Source organism: Leptodactylus fuscus, chromosome 3, assembly GCF_031893055.1.
Source record: "Leptodactylus fuscus isolate aLepFus1 chromosome 3, aLepFus1.hap2, whole genome shotgun sequence".
NCBI classification, from domain to species: domain Eukaryota; kingdom Metazoa; phylum Chordata; class Amphibia; order Anura; family Leptodactylidae; genus Leptodactylus; species Leptodactylus fuscus.
The window spans coordinates 166,929,439-166,947,310 of NC_134267.1; the positions used below are offsets into that span (position 1 = coordinate 166,929,439).

Below are 17,872 nucleotides of genomic sequence, written 5' to 3' on the forward strand. Positions count from 1 at the left end.
TTTTGCATTTTTTCTGTCTGCACAGAAACGTTCCTATTGTAGTTGGAGGTGATAGTAGACTCCTAACGACCATATTTCTGAGATTAGATAGCTGTCTATAGCACAGGAGAGGGAGGTCCGGAAATATGGATTTTAGACGGTTGTCTTTTTGCAATAGTGGATGTAGTTTGCGTGTGATTCCTCTCAGCCTGTCCAGGTGTGGGTTGTATGTGATGACCGTGGGCACCCGATTGTTCTCCTGTTTGGTATTGTATTTTAATAAATCCAATCATGGGATTCTGGTGGCCCTGGTTATTTGGTTATCAACTGTTCTTGGATAGTAACCCTGCCTTAAGAATTTATTTTTGAGGCCACCAACATGATTGTCCATATCTACAGGGTCTGAACATATGCGATGGTATCTGATGAAACTCATTTCTTTGAAAGTGGTTTGACAACTCAATCTTATCTTGAAGAAGACAATAGCTAGCATGTATAACATGTACTTTGGATATGCCATAAATGTCCAATGTTTGTGTGTCCCAACTCTGAGATTTATACCTATCTCAAAAACTGACTTGTGAGATACTAAAAAAGAATAGCTCACTGTGCTGTACTGTTTTTGTAACTTCCTTTCACTTGTTTCTGCAAACTCATCCATCACTAATAGCCTGAAGTAAGCTGTCATTGAGAGCAGGGTGAGCTGAAATGGACTTTGGGGTTCAATTTTAGAGATAGGTCCTGGTCTTTATGGTCATTTATGGCATAGACTGTGGATATACCATATATATAACGTCTTTAATAATAGAGATTGTTGCACAAACTGGTAATAGAGCCCCAAGCAATCCAACACTTATTACCGCCTCTGTGGATAAGTAACAAATGAAGACTGTAGGAAAACTTTCCAAAATTGCAATATTACAATAAATACATTGCAGAGGATCCCAGGACAACAATTTGTCCAATCTATTAACAATTATATCTATTTTTTGCTTCTATTAGGTCTGGCCAGATATTCCTGATGTAGTTATTGATGAGTCTTTGGACTGGGACACACAGGTTCAGGTAATAATTTGCTCTCTCTCTCTCTCTCTCTCTCTCTCTCTCTCTCTCTCTCTCTATATATATATATATATATATATATATATATATATATATGTGTGTGTATATAAGAAATGGAAAAAATGGCAGCACTCCAATATTTAGAAAAAGTGTGGGTTTATTCCAAGCAGCTGTACAACCATACAGACATGTTATATTATTACATTTGCTTGTGAGTTTGGATGGTATGACAGTGTATTGAGGAGAAAATCCAGTAAAATGAAAATACACATTGATTACAATGTTCATTGGTAGAGCAGAGGTTGAATTTGGGTGGTATTTTAGAATCTAAGAAGCAATATAGAAAAGAACAGTTTTTTTTAGAGCTGAATTCTGCAATAGACAGACAGTATTGATTATTAGAGATGAGAGAGTAGTGAAACATTCAATATTCATTTTGAGTAGCCCCTCAATATTCGACTATTCGAACGAATATTGAATCCCATTATAGTCTATGGGGAAAAAAGGCTGGTTTCAGGGGAAACCACAATTCGACTCTGGAGAGTCACCAAGTCCACAATGACACCCCAGGAAATGATGCTAACATCTCTGGAGTGCAACTGGGACAGCAGAGGAAGCATGTCTGGGGGCATCTAGCACGCCCAAGTCCCAGTATTACCCCAATATCACAGCCTAACAACTAGACACTTTCCAAACTCAATAGAACCTCTATGAAAGTGAAAAAATACTTGGAAACCTTCTTTCTTGCACAATAGTATGGACAGAAACACAAATTTAAAGCTAAATAAACATTAAGATGCACACCTTTAAATCACGTTGCCCATGACAACCACAGATGGCATAGGCAATGGGAAATCCAAAAGCCCCCACCCTTAACTGTCATTGTTTATGTGTGTGTGATGTGGTGAGACTTTCAAAAATTACTTTTCTGGCCCTTCACTTGAGCCCTTCCAAATGAAGTTAGAGGCCCTTAATCTGAGCTACCAGCAGAGATTGAAGCCCTTGAGATGACTTGAGCCTTTTACCAGCATAGTTTTAGGCCCTTTAAGTTAGTTCAGCCTTGCACCAGCAGAGTTTTTGGCCCTTGGGGTGAGTAGATCCTTGCACCAGCAGTGTTTTACTTTTTGGCCCTTGTGAGTAGAGCCTTGCACCGGCAGTCTTTAACTTTTTGGCCCATGGGGTGAGTAGAGCCTTGCACCAGCAGTGATTTATTTTTTGGCCCTTGGGGTGAGTAGAGCCTTGTACCAGCAGTGTAATAGGCTCTTTGGGTGAATTGAGCCTTTAACCAGCAGAGTTTTACTTTTTGGCCCTTTGGGGTGACCCCTAAAAAATTAGATTTCAGGCCCTTGGGGGTGATCCCTAAAATATTAGTTTTCAGGCCCTTGGGGTGAGCCCTAAAACATTAATTTTCAGGCCTTTGGGGGAACCATAAAACATTAATTTTCAGGCCCTTGGGGGGAGCCCTAAAAAAATATTTTGCAGGCCCTTGGGGGGAGCCCTAAAAAATTATTTTGCAGACCATTGGGGAGCCCTAAAACATTAATGGTTTTTTTTAAATCTATTTATTTACAGTGAAGGTGGTGGTGGTGTTAGAGGAGGAGGGGGAGGACAAGGAACTTGTGTGCTGGCACAGACATCTTGTCAGTACTATGGACGGGACATGCTGGTTGCGGGTCCACAATATCTGCTATTCACCCTAGTATAGGTTCTGTTGTTCGGACCTTGTCAGCACTACACCCTGCACCCCACTTGATGTTGTGGCACTGCTGGCTGCCCTCTTCCAGTATATAATTGGAGTCGAGCTACTACGGCCTGGATCCCCTCGTCCCCGTCCCCTTCTGCTACTGACGAGGGACACTGCTGGCAGCCCCTCTCCAGTAGCTGGACTGTGGACTGGATTTCCACGTCCACATCCTCGCCCCCTTGTGCTACTGACGAGGGCCACTGTTGGCAGACCCTCTTCAGTACCTGGACTGTGAACTGGATCTCCAGCTGGGTTTCCACATCCACGTGCCCGCCCCCATCCTTTGATGCTACCCTAACGCATCTTTGGCAGGTTCAGTGTATGTGTACACTGTTCCTGCAGTGTAGCTCTGAAAAGAGCTGTTGTTTCTCGCTTTTCCTGACTAACACAAGCTAAACTTTCTCTCTCACCCTGCTCACGATGTCTTTCCCTAGATCTCCAAACCGCATCTGAAACAAATATGGCTGAAACTATTCTTATAAATCCGAGGTCACCTGATTTCGCCAGCCAATGACTTTTTCCTATTTTTTTTTTTATGCCTACGTTTTCCTGCTTTCCACCTTCCCTGCACAGTTATTGGTGCAAAAAAAAAAACAAAAAAACGCCAGGGAAGGTGGGAGGTCATACGAATTTTTACTGTGTTTGCTGCGTGGTATTCGATTGGAATTGAATAGCTCGAATACCTTAAAATTTGATCGAATATCTACTCGATCGAATGGTGTTCACTCATCTCTAATGATTATGAGAAAAACAACTTAAGCTACAGTATGCCTGGGATCTCCTACATATAGCACTTGCAGTTTGGGATTTTTATGTATTAATGTCTAATGTGACTACATAAAAAAAGAAGAAAAACAGGGCGCCGAGCCGACCCTAGTGCAGTAATTTCAATAAATGGAATGGAAATATAAGATGAAAACAGGATGGCCTCTCACCTTGGCAGGTTGTGTGAAACACAACAACCTATAGGCACAATCAAATGGAACATTAAGGAGGGCAGCAGCTGAAAAGGCCATCAGGAAGATGTGAGGAATTCAGCAAATTAGGACCAGACTCTCCAAAGAGAAGTACAGAGGCAGCGCTCACCCAAAAAGACTTTATTTGGTAACAGCACAAGGCGTTTCGAACCAATCTTGCTCTTTCTCAAGTGCATATAGATAACCTTCCCACAGTGGATGCTGGGTGTCTGGGTGGACGCCCAGTATCCACTGTGGGAAGGTTATCTATATGCACATGAGAAAGAGCAAGATTGGCTCGAAACGCGTTGTGCTGTTACCAAATAAAGTCTTTTTGGGTGAGCGCTGCCTCTGTACTTCTCTTTGGAGAGTCTCGTCCTAATTTGCTAATGTGACTACATGTCATTCTAGTTATATAGACCATGTAAAACAGAAGAAGAAAAAATAAAAAACATAATAGAAAATTGTAAAAATGGCAAAATAACATTTTTTTTTTTTTTTTTTAAGTTGTACAGGGCTTATGCTGCATTCCCAGACTTTTTCCTTGAGAGGACAGCAAAATGGTGGTACAGAGAGATTGAAGAATATCGAAATAAGTATATTAGGTTTGATGGACTGTGGATAGTAAGTACATGAAGCATCAGCAATTACATAGATGATGATGATTTTAAAGACATTAGGCCTTATGTTTGCACAGGCGTTTAGCCTTGTAACATGTATGTTTAGCAAAATCTATTCTTTGCACAAAAACTGTAAAACTTTTGATTATAACTTTGTACTGTGGGATCTGATAATATATTGACATACATGGCAAATACCAATCATTAAATACTAAAGTTTAGAATTGCTTGTATACATTAGGGTGATGAAATTTATATGGAACAAAGCAGGGTTTTTTTTTAGAACTGAATTCTGTGGTAGGCAGACCGGGGATGATTAGAAGAAAGTTTTACTGGAGTCCCTGTAATGTGCACTGTAAGTTTATTATTGTGTCCTGATGTTTGATAAATTTGACACATCTTTGATTTTAACACTAAAGTCCTAAAATATTACTCTACGTTCTACACTCCTCTCTACTGGAGTGAAGTGGAAACAAAAGCAGTGCAACAGCAGCAAAGCCCTTGGATGCAGAGCTTCTAGGGACCCTAGACTGAGGATGTGATAACATTTGCAAATGTATTTATTTTTCTATCACATTTGATCATATTAATCAGCACTACATGCTAATCGCATTCACTTTGCCAATTAGGGTGGGTAAAGTGGAATTCACTGGATTCTTTTAATATATACATTGGTAATTAGCACAATGCTTTTTCATAAAGCTATTCACATTAAATGAGTAAAACAAAAATGCTGAAAATAGAGAAAATGGAAGATTTATCAAGACAGGCATTTGGTACACTGGTTTTGCCTGATTTTTTATTTTTTAGTTTAGATGGGCTGCTATGCCTACACTAAATTGTATGGCAGCTTCTAGTGTAAATTTCAGGCATAATTTATACCACAAAACCAATGGCCCTGCCAACAATATGCCCTGCTTACACTCTATCGCAACATTTATTTTGTCACAAGTAGTGTTTTAGTTTACAACTTTTTTAGACTGTAAAAGTGGCATAGAAAATTAATAAATCTCCCTCATTGTTTATTGCTGTATATATATAAACAGCCATCTTTTACGCAAATATGCAATATTTGTAAAGTATAAAATGATCTGAAATGTCCTTAACTCTGTGGTTTTTATTAAGTACAGTTTACGTTAAATCAGATAATTTATTTGATCATTTATGTGATGATAAAAGGATAATTATCTGATACTACAAGTATACATACACATGTGTTATGACTATTAAGTGACTTTTCCTATTGTAAACTTCATTAGGATATGAATGAACCAGCTAGCTTTGTGCATGGATCTGTAAATGGTTGCAGAGATGAAACCTTAAACAATCCGCCATATATGCCAGGTAACAATAGTTATAAATGTAATATCTCTTCAATGTGTCCTACATGGGGAATAAAGGGACTCAGTGCAAGTAATATGATGATGCTATAGCTGTAATAAGCTCATTAGTTTGGCTTATGATAATTTAATGAAAGCAATCCAGCCATAATGTAGAATTATTTTCCATTCACCAAGCTGTCAGTTTGCATATAGGTAAAGTTAGGACACGCGTGCCAATTTGAGATGAGCTATATATTATATTTTATATTAGTTCAATGTTTCCCAACCTTTTCAGACTCGGGATGTCCCAGACAACATTCCTTGGGGAACCCCTAAATAACTCTTAGCAAAAGACAAAAAAATCACAAAAGCATATTTTCATTTTCCCATTTAGAGTGTTGCGGCCCCCTGGTGGGTTTCCAAGGTACCCTTGTTGGAAATAGCTGTAGTAATGGTTTTTAGCACTTGTCAACTGTTACAAATAGACTGTGAAGAAGAAAAGACCTCCAGAACTCCTATAAGAGTTGTTCAGTCTCTTATACATTGCTAAATTCTCCATGAAGGCAGAACTAAAAAAAATATTTTCTCTGGCCTGGTGCTATGTTCTAGAGAATCTTACTTATTCCTGGCCTTAGGATTCATGTACTTAGGTGGTGCGGTGCTCGGCCATGTACTCTAGTCACAGTTGTCGGAACATTCTACACATTCAAGAGAAAGTTTTGAGCACTAGAAGTATTCCTTTTTTAGCTATTCTTGCTTCTTTTTTTTCCTGTGCAGAGGACCTGAGCACTAGGTCTACCCTTTTTCCAGCTATTCTTGCTTTTTGGTGTGATACTGATAACCAGTTGGGTACAGTAGCATCAGCATTAACAATGCACTGTCAAGGTGTTATACCAGTAAGAAGGTACAATCAAAGCCCAGCCCTGCCCAGCAAGCCTGAAAGTTGGCTTAGATTCCAGTTTTGGGAAAGCACTGTAGAGCAAGGGAGGTGACATGACAAATTATGCACCTAGGATGTAAAAGAGTCAGGGGGCAGTAGGCACCAAACGGCATCAGAGAGTAAAGATATCTGACAACTACTCTCAATGTAAAATACAATAGCAGATCAATCCAATTTGACAACTTTCCTGGGATACTCCCAGAAAAAAGAGAGATCCCCCCAGACTCCCTATATACCTATATATACCCACCCCTTCCTGTTCTGGTGCTTTTACCTTTGTAATGTAAAAGGTATGGGAGGTTTGTAAATAGGCAGGGGTATTCTGGGGATTCTTGTAAGTAGTACATTCTAGGGCAAGAGTCCCAACAACCCCTGACACTGGTGATGCAGTCAGCACCCAATGCATTTCTACTAGACTTTCTCTGCTGTTTTAACCACATGACAGTACTGCTCCAGGTGAAAATCTCTCTTAATGGACCATGGAAATACAGTTGGTGGGGAGGATGCACTGGGGGGGGGATGGAATGCATAAGGCATGATGTTCTAGTGCCCGGGTCAGTAGGCTACTCAGAGGATAGCAGCTGTCTGTGCAAAATAAACATTGCAGCTAGACTTGTCTTCATTTATTTTGATAATGTTGGAAAGATTTGTTTGGATATCTTCAACAAAAAAAGACTATGTTGAGTGAGAGGCACCTTCTGCCCCCACAAAGCAGGGTTACTGCAGACTACTCCTAGCTCCATGTTCAGACAAATTTCATATCCACCGAATAGGAAAGACTTGGCTAAAAAAAGACAGGGACAATGAAATGAAAATGTAATTGGTTACTGTTATGGTTCACATTATATGACAGACAGACAGATAGACAGATAGATAGATAGATAGATAGATAGATAGATAGATAGATAGATAGATAGATAGATAGTGACGCACATATGAGGTCGACACCCTTAGAATTAATATACATCTTTAATTTTTTTTATTTATTTTTTTCAAAATCAGAGCATGATACAAGAAAGGTTGCTTGCTCCTGTTCTAGAGTCTGCATAAACAGAAAGGTCTGATGTATAAAGGACTGGGGCAGGGTCTTATAAAAGGCTGGGTTCCATTTGTTTATTTACTGGGTCTGGGACATGTTCTATGATCCTTTAGGGAGTCTAAAGTGTGGCCTGCATTAATTTTTGGGGTGTATGAAAGGCAAGGCTGATATTGAAAATTATACCCAGCATATAAATCTTAAAATATACATTATGTCACTTCTTGAAAGTTGCCAATTTGTTAGCAACAGCGCATGCTTATAGAAACATGTTGGGCCAAACATAAATTATATTCTGTGCCTACTTCAGGTCCTGAAAGAGTATATAGTGATTCAGTTTAAAAGAGAATACATCCTCAGGCCCTGCACTAGACATAATGCAATATATCAATTTGGCCCACTGAAATTTCCTTTAATGTTGTCATAGATTCTCTAATATGGCAATTAGAAACAGTGCTAAATACAGTAAATTGAGCAGGAATCATGAACAAATAACTTTTCTTGGTGCAGGACAATGGTAAACTGGTTGATGACAGCAATGCTAAATATTTTTGCTTTGTTTTTTCTTAGCATTAAGTGACCGAGAACAAGGTTTAAAATATAAGACCTTATGTATGGAAAGTCAACAACACCTTCCTGATGGAACTCCTGTGAAACACTATGATGTCCACAGCTTGTATGGATGGTCACACTCAAAGCCAACATATGAGTAAGAATTTATTATAAGCAATATTTACACCTATACTTAGAGGTATTCTAACCAAAAACATTCATTAACTATTTAACAAAGGTTAAATGAGTGGGGTAGTTGAGCATAAGAGCTGCTGCTCTCTTTAACCACTTCATGACCAGGATATTTTCTCTGGTTTGTGACCAAACGCATTTTTTTTTTGTTTGTATACAAAAAAAGTTATGGGGAAACCATATTTCATATTGATAAAAAAGGCAATACCTCTGAAAAGGAAGCACGGGTTTACAAGGGGAAGACACTGTTTGGTTCAGGTGACTGTAACCTATTTATCTACATGGTGGATTGATATTCTGGTTTCTTGTGACAGGCTTTCTTTAAACTACTAAAGAACATTTTTTTTAAATGTAGATTGTGAGCCCCATATAGGGATTTATATATAGGGATCACAATGTACAATTTCCCTATCAGTATGTCATTGTAGTATGGGAGGAAATCCACACAAACATAGGGAGAACATACAGACTGCTTGCAGATGTTGTTCCTGGTGAGATTCGAACCCAGGACTCCAGCGCTGCAAGGCTGCAGTGCTAACCACTGAGCCACCGTGTTGCCCCAAGAACGTATGTTATGAAGCTAAAATTAATATCATCTTCCCCTTATTTCTAGTGCTCTTCGCAACATCACTGGAGAACGTGGAATTGTTGTCTCTCGCTCTACATATCCAACATCTGGACAGTGGGTTGGACATTGGCTTGGAGATAACACTGCTGCTTGGAATCAAATTGATAAATCTATTATTGGTAAATATCATGTCATGTTATAAATCAGGTACATGTAAAAAAAACATGCCCAAGGCCGGGTTCACACAGTCATGCAATGTCCTTATTATATGGCTCATATTATAAATCCCATACTAAATTCTAGGCCTAATGATCTGACTACTTTGAATCATTAGAGCCATGGCTGGGATGGAATTTGTAACTGTAATATAATACAGACACATTATGTTGGTGTGAATCCAGCCTTAGATCACCTCTGTGATTTATAATCTTGATAAATGAATTGCACACAGACAAATCTGAACCATTGGAATGTATATGCATCTCTGTATTACATATTTGGACAGAATTTAAACTATTTGCAGGATATTTTTCTTTTTCTTCTAGAATCACAATTGACTAGTATTCATGTGAGCAGATTAACTTGTTTATCTTAATGGGGTTGTCTCAAATCTCCTTTGGAAAAGCAGGTCCAGATACCCCTGCAAACAGTTGATTTTGCCAATGTTTATCTGTGCCTTCGCCCTTTGACTGGTCATGCCTATAATACAAGGGTAGCTCAAGTCCACAAGTGCAGTCTATATTCCCTTTTCAGTATTAAGTAAAGGGTTTCCTTTATAATTCTCTGTAAAAATAATTATATACATTTCTGATAAACTGTACTTTGTTTCAGTTTCTCACCCTTTCCAATATGTTTGGTGTGAGTACATGAGAGCAATTCTACTTATATCCATAGGCTCCAAATCTATGCATACATTGGTTTCAATGTGGTTCACGTGTACAAGCATTACTACTGAAACTGTATCACAGAACAGTGGCACACAGCACTCCTCTGCCCAGTCGCTGCATCATGTAGACCCGGATATTTAGGATAGATGGAATTGCCCATATTGGATATAGCTGTATCCACTTTTTAGCTTAGAGTAGGACAAGGGACAGAGTTCTTAGTCTGTGCATGTAAGCAAGAATGCTCTCATTCACTGACTGCAAACAAATATTTATAAAAATAAATTAAAATGTTGCTTATATTATACATTTACAGAAAATTTATTTTATTCAGTGGATGAATGTTAAGTGGATAAATCGAGCCCCATGATTTGCTACTGATCAACCAATTATAAGGACAGATTATTAATAGTAAAGCCCAGAAAACCCCTTTAACCTCGATCCCTGTTTTTTCAATATTTTTTACAAGTCAGTGTCAATGACAATAGTGCAGCACAAATCATTAATCCTATGTTGAACCAGGGGAAGCTAGAATAAAGGGAAATGATTTGATTCTAGATTGGCATTTTGAATCAATTATCCATGTCAAACAATCTAATACTGGCATGGGCAAACCTTGGAAGAGTCACCATCTCGTAAATTCTGGATCTGTTTAAATTAAGTCCCTTTAAATTAAAGTAACCCCCTCCCTATTCCTATATGATATCATAAACTGTACACTGTAATTATAGTGTTAACTATGACATCACCCTATAATGCCATTATATGAAATAGCAAGCCATAAACACAATTCACTACAGATAATGTTAATATGAAACATTTTATCATCCTACACCATCAGACACACGAAGCTTTTATAAGGAAGAAGGAAAAGTAGCTAATGGAATTATGGCTCAACACTCATGTGCCAGTACACATAAAATTACAGCATTGCCATATAGAATTAAAAGCAAAATGGAGAGCAGGTGCAGGTACACAATTTCCCTTTTTCTATAGGCTATTAATATGCACAGGACTTCTCTTCGCTACCACAACTTCTCCAACAACATGCAGCAAACAGAGGTTAATACTGCTCTACAAAGGAATGGCCTAGAGGATGCAACTTCAGCCCTCAGCACAGAACCTCTGTCCTCAATGTCACTAATTTTTAAAGTGGAAAGGCTTCGCCAGCTCAAATTTGGATTTTTACTAATGGGCTTTCCTATAAAGTCGGTCATGTACATTAGATTTCAAGTGGTTGTCATGATTAATAAGGAATAGTTCTTACCACTGTTGCCACCATCAACATTAACAAGTAAACTGCCTGATCAGGGAGGCAGTTTAGTTTTTAAAAAATACAAAGGGCAGTGACTTGGCACAAGTTGGCTGGGGATTGGCTAAAAGTGGACAATCCTGCCAAACACTGATATTTTTGGACAACTGCCAGCCAAAAATATCCAGCATGACTGATTTTCTTGTGGCAAACTAAATTCTGTCATCAGTCAGTTGCATGTGAAAGGTTGGAGAACATCTAGTGTGTAGCTAGCTTAAGACTAAGAACTAAAGGGGTTGTGCTGTTAGGTGCACTTATCCCCTAACCATAGAAGTAAATGGAGTGATGGTGACGCAAGGGCACTGGTGCTCCATTCATAAGGAAGCCTTAGGGTGCGTTCATACGTAGTTAATGCACGCTGATTCTTACATGATAACTTGTGTGAGGATCAGTGCTAATATACAGAATCCCATTGACTTCAATGGGTTCCGTCTTATGCACGCTACACAGTGAAATCAATGGGAGGCTTTTTTACCCATTGATTTCAATGTGTTACACGCGCTAAATGGAACCCATTGAAGTCAATGGAATTCTGTTTAGCGTGCGTTAACTACGTGTGAATGCCCCCTTAGGGGGAGTTTCCATCCTCCATCCTTCTGATCAGTGAGGGACCCCAGCGATCGGACAAGCATTCCCTGTCCTGTGTATAGAGGATAAGTGTCCTTAACAGCACAACCCCCTTTATGTGTTCTACAGTGCTGAAAATAAAAAGTAGGAAACAAATTAATAGCCAATCATAATTGCAGATTTCTTATTTAAAAGTTTATATTATTTTCCTTTTTCTTTTTTAGGCATGCTGGATTTTAGCCTTTTTGGCATTTCATATGTAAGTACGGCGCTATGTAATTAAGCAAAATAATAGCTCATTAAAAAAAAAAAAAACTTTCATTTTATATCTTTTTAAAAAAATAAATGCAATATTATAAGTTCAACAAAACTATTTTAATTGTATTTTATTTTGTTAATGTGTTTGTGTAGACTGGAGCAGACATTTGTGGATTTTTTCAAGACTCTACATATGAATTATGTGCACGATGGATGGAGCTCGGAGCATTTTATCCATATTCAAGAAATCATAATGGAATTGGATGGAGGGTATAATATTATAGAAATGTTACTAGTTGTTTGTTTTTTTGTTTTTTTCCTATCTTTGGTCAGAACAATATCAGTAGTCATGCATAGACTTTTACAATTAGTATTTATTTTCTTATAGTGAATATAGAACTCATTTTTTGGTGTAGTGCAGGAAATACCTGAAATTTCCTTTAAACTACATTTTCCTGTTAGGTTATATCTGAACAAAACAGGTCTAAGACAGTAATAATAATAATAATAATAATAATAATAATAATAATAATAATAATAATAATAATTTTATTTTAGAGACAAGATCCTGTTAGCTGGAATGCAAGTTTTGAAGATTTGTCAAGAAATGTCCTGAACATCAGATATACACTTCTGCCCTATTTATACACCTTACTATTTGAAGCTCATACTACAGGGTCCACTGTGGTGAGACCACTACTGCATGAGTAAGTAGTTTCATTTTATGACCTTTAACAATTTGTATCTTATCTTAGATTTCTATATCATATATGTCATACATTTGTAAAATTGATCAAAAGAACTGAAAACTGGAAAACACAAAATCCCGCAAGAGTATTGGTTAAAGATGGCCTCCGCCATCTTTGACATGTCTAGTAATGTTTTACTTCCTTTGACATTTACATTCTGGGACATTGGGACAGGTTTATTAAGATGAGCATATTGTATTGGCAGAGGGAACCAGTTATTTATTTCTGTATTCTTCATAAATCGGCTGTGCGCCCCAGTACTGGGATGGAAATCTATGTCAGAATATAAACTGCAGCATCTTGATCCTTTGGACAGTCAGAATTAGGAACTGGTTTAGCTTTCCATTTTAACTCACACCAGAAAACTGGAAAAAAAAAAAAATTATGCTGGACCAAGGTGTCCCCTACTGCATTACCTATATTTTCACAGTGTGGCAACCTAGGCACAGAATGGGGGTTGTGGCACATGTATGGCACAAAGAAGTCCCTTGCACCAAATGCGTGCCACAGTATCATCCCTACATCCCTCTATAACAGTCTTATGGCATAGAGCATTGATAAATCTCCCCTATTCTTTCTTAGAACTCTGTATGCTGTTGTTCTCTATTTAACATTTTACCATACATTAGAATTTGTTAGTATTATCTTAACTAGAAGTCTCGATTTCTAATTAAAATTATGTAATCAGAATTTTTTTGTAGTAAAGTACATTATTAGAGATGAGCGAGTAGCGAAATATTCGAGATTCGATATTCGTTTCGAGTAGAGCCTCAATATTCGACTACTCGATTGAATATTGAATCCTATTATAGTCTATGGAAAAAAAATGCTCGTTTCAGGGCAAACCACTATTCGACTAAAGGAGAGTCACCAAATCCATGAGTAGCAGGAGGAGAGTGTTTAGGAGTAGCGAAGTGCAGTTGAGGAGTGTTGAGGAGGAGCGCTGTGCAGGTAAAGCGCATGGAGCCCATAGATTATAACGGTGTCCGTGTGCTTGCAGCGCACTACCCATAGCCCATAGCATATAATGGGCTCTGTGTGCTTGCCACGCACTGCCCACATGAATCATTCGTGCGGGCAGTGCGCGGCAAGCACACGGAGCCCATTATATGCTATAGGATCTGTGTGCTTAACTGTCCAGCGCTTGCAGTTGTGCTGATATTCAATTGGGGGGGGGAGGAGGGGTCCTCATGCGGACTCCTTCCGGACGGGAGGCAAGCGTTAATGTGAACCGGCCATTACTCGTCCTGGTCCTGGAGAACCAGCATTGATTGGCCGAATGCTATACACTGTATAGCATTCGGCCAATCAACGCTGGTTCTGCAGCAGGCTCGTCATTGCTAGTCGGGAGAGCTGGCAGCTTGCGGTTATGCGGGAGCTGACTTTTTCTCATAGGAATGCATTGACCAGCGTTGATTGGCCAAATGCTATACAGTGTACAGCATTCGGCCAATCAACGCTGGTTCTGCAGGAGACTGCTGGAGACTGCCGGAGACTGCTGTGGTCCAATCTTAGACTCCGCCTGATCACAGACAAGCCTCTGGCAGAACCAGTGTTGATTGGCCGAATGCTATACACTGTATAGCATTCGGCCAATCAATGCTGGTTCTGAATCGAATCTTTACTGCGAATAGGAGTATTATTCGATCGAGTACGAGTATTTTGTTTACCGTAGTATTCGATCGAATACCTACTCAATCAAATACTACTCGCTCATCTCTATACATTATAATCACATACTTCATTCTCATATGTTTAAGATTTGTTGAAGATAAAACAACCTGGGATGTCTATGAACAGTTCCTGTGGGGAGCAGCCTTCATGATCAGCCCAGTACTTAGGAATGTAAGTATAAGCTAAGGTCCTCAAATCCTCTATTGTACCCTTCAACCTTTATTTGCTATTCATTTAATATCCAATCTGCCATTGGAACCTCCAACCTTTATTTGCTATACAGTTTATACTTGTTACCTCACAGAGTAGCAGCTTTACTATTCTTGTTTATTCTCAGTCTATAAATCTGCAAGAATTTATCAATATGTTCATTGGGAACCTCCATATTGCATTGCATTATTATATGGGTTGCTTGCTTAAAAGTTTGAAGCTTTGGAAACTTTGAGTTCTGTTATAATGATTAATGGTTAGTGTCACGGGATGGTTAGAGTCTATACTATAGGCAATGTGTAATATATATTTCATGTGGAATGTATTCTCTAACCTGTTATATACATCAATGTGTAGTTGGCTGATTAGGGTCTAGTGCGTTAGCACATTGTATGCAAATACCTCTAACTAGTGAGGACCAGTGAGGACAATGGGTGGAGATAATCTGATCAGTGTCTCCAAGAAGATGTTGGATGGTGCATTGTCCATAGTAGACAGGGAGTCTGCTCTCCTTGGTATAGGTGAGGGGGGAAGGATCTGTGACTCAGCCCTTCCCACCCACAGATATAGGTGTAACAGTCTTAGTATATAGTTGTAGCTAGCAGTTAGTATGTGTTAGCCGGCCTGTGCACAGCTCTGCAGAGAGCCAGGATTTAGTTACAGGACCAAGGAACCAAAGCTATCATTGAGTTGTGACTTCCGTGGACTTATTGTTGTTACGGTTGATGTGACCGCCGCCGGCTACTAACTTTGTGGATTACAATAAATTGCTGTTGTCTCCCGACCTCTTGCGTCCCTGTTGATTCAAGATATCCTCCGGAGGAAGGACGTATACCTTTGCTCCGTGACAACTGGTGGAAGCAGTGGGATCAACAGTGGACAGCGAGATGGACTACAGCAGCTCAGCGATTAATGGAGCCACAACCTCAGAATACAGGAACTGGACTATGGCAAGTCTACAAGTAAGGGCCCAGGAACTAAACCTGAGTTACCAGGGAAGAACGAAAGATCAACTGATCGAGGCACTGGAGGAGATGACCCTGCAAAGCGACCATGAGGAGGGCTGCCCCCAGGAGACAGTAGAGATACGGGAGTGGCAGGTACAGACCCAAAAGAGCAGATGAGTTGTTTTGTATGAGGAGGAATTGGCAGTGCTGGGGCTAGGAGCAACTGCAGAGCAAAGGAGTAGAGCATTACAGAGGGCTCAGGAAACGGAGAAGGAGGAGCAGAGAATGGCGCATGAAAAGGAAAGAATGGCGCATGAAATGCGAATGGCTGAGATAACTACGCGGAATTATAATCAAACGTCGACCCCCAGCCCAACAGTGAGAGAACCACAATATGTCTCCCATAAACACTTCAAGACCTTTGATGAAGCGGCTGGGGATGTTGATGGATATTTTCAGGACTTCGAACACCAGTGCCACCTGATGGAAGTCCCAGAGAAGGATTGGGTCCGGTATCTGGTGGGGCACCTACGAGATGGGGCTGCGGAAGCTCTCAGAGCCATGGACCCTAGTGATCAGTGGGACTATGAGGCCATTAAAAGAGCGGTGCAGAAGTATTATGCAGTCACTCCAGAGACCTACCGAGTTCAGTTCCGCTCTTTGTCTTACAATGGGGGAAGCTCCTTCCACATGTTCGCCCACAAGTTGAAGCAAGCATGCAAGCGCTGGCTAGAAGGAGAGGAGGCTGTCACAGTCGATAAGATCCTCCAAGTCATACTTAAGGAACAGTTCTTTTCCCAGTGCCCCGCTGAGATCCGTGAGTGGGTGCTGGAACGGAACCCAGCCACAGTGGAGCAAGCTGCTTCCCTTGCAGATGAGGGCCTGACCATCAAGCCGCAGTGGAAGAGGTTGTTTGCAGAGGAGCGGAAAACTACCACAGTCCGCCAGACACCCTTCATCCAGCCACCCACCTTTCGTGCCCGGCCTCAGGATTACAATTCCCCCTCTACCCCTGCCCCAGCCCATCGGCCTCCAGCTATGAACAACCCTGTCCCTAGACAACGACCTACTGGAAGAATGCTAGAGCGCAGATGTTTTGGGTGCGGGCGGCCTGGACATTTGCAAGCTAGTTGCCCTGTTAACATGGGGGCACGGGCCACCGTGGCATCCCGGCCTATTCACTACCTGGGAACCACCCCTAGGACAGAAAGTTTGGCCCCATTTCCAGATGACTCCATGAATGACCCATCTGTTCCACCTCCAGGGGTCCATGGGATTCAGCCCTCTGCCACACATCCCGCAAACCTTCAGCGGAAGCACTTGCAGGAGGTCCTACTGGATGGCCGAACAGTTGTTGGATTCCGGGACTCGGGAGCTTTCCTAACGGTAGCGGACCCCCGAGTAGTTCGACCCGAGGCCCTAGAGGAGGGCCCTGGCCTTTCTATCGAGTTGGCAGGAGGTACTCGGAAACGTATTCCTAAAGCTACCGTGGAACTCGACTATGGTTATGGACCAAAACGATGCACAATTGGTGTGATGAGCGGGCTGCCGGCCGATGTTCTGTTAGGCAACGATGTTGGAAATCTACAGTGCCACTTTGTGGGAGCAGTGACCCGAAGCCAAGCTCAGAGAGACGCCAACATGGATCGACCGGATTTTCTGCCAGATGCCAGCCCTTCAACCCTACAACTTTACCATTCAGTACCGCCGAGGGAACCAACACCAGAACGCGGATGGGTTATCCCGGCAGGAGGACATATGAGCTATAGAGACTGATGTGCATTCCCCAGTTTACCTGTGTAGGCCAATTGTGTCATGCACATGTTTTGAGAGGGGGAGGGGTTGTCACGGGATGGTTAGAGTCTATACTATAGGCAATGTGTAATATATATTTCATGTGGAATGTATTCTCTAACCTGTTATATACATCAATGTGTAGTTGGCTGATTAGGGTCTAGTGCGTTAGCACATTGTATGCAAATACCTCTAACTAGTGAGGACCAGTGAGGACAATGGGTGGAGATAATCTGATCAGTGTCTCCAAGAAGATGTTGGATGGTGCATTGTCCATAGTAGACAGGGAGTCTGCTCTCCTTGGTATAGGTGAGGGGGGAAGGATCTGTGACTCAGCCCTTCCCACCCACAGATATAGGTGTAACAGTCTTAGTATATAGTTGTAGCTAGCAGTTAGTATGTGTTAGCCGGCCTGTGCACAGCTCTGCAGAGAGCCAGGATTTAGTTACAGGACCAAGGAACCAAAGCTATCATTGAGTTGTGACTTCCGTGGACTTATTGTTGTT

The 17,872-nt window shown here is 40.7% G+C and overlaps 1 protein-coding gene across 1 annotated transcript in view; it reads left to right on the forward strand.

Moving 5' to 3' along the window:
• The window catches only part of SI (sucrase-isomaltase), a 160,997-nt gene that overhangs the window by 86,349 nt on the left and 56,776 nt on the right, over nt 1–17,872 (forward strand). The window contains exons 34-42 of the mRNA XM_075268726.1: nt 982–1,044; nt 4,249–4,365; nt 5,621–5,705; nt 8,230–8,368; nt 9,017–9,150; nt 11,959–11,993; nt 12,146–12,262; nt 12,551–12,699; nt 14,502–14,586. Of these exons, the coding sequence (XP_075124827.1) occupies nt 982–1,044; nt 4,249–4,365; nt 5,621–5,705; nt 8,230–8,368; nt 9,017–9,150; nt 11,959–11,993; nt 12,146–12,262; nt 12,551–12,699; nt 14,502–14,586 (924 nt within the window). The remainder of the gene's footprint in view (nt 1–981; nt 1,045–4,248; nt 4,366–5,620; nt 5,706–8,229; nt 8,369–9,016; nt 9,151–11,958; nt 11,994–12,145; nt 12,263–12,550; nt 12,700–14,501; nt 14,587–17,872) is intronic.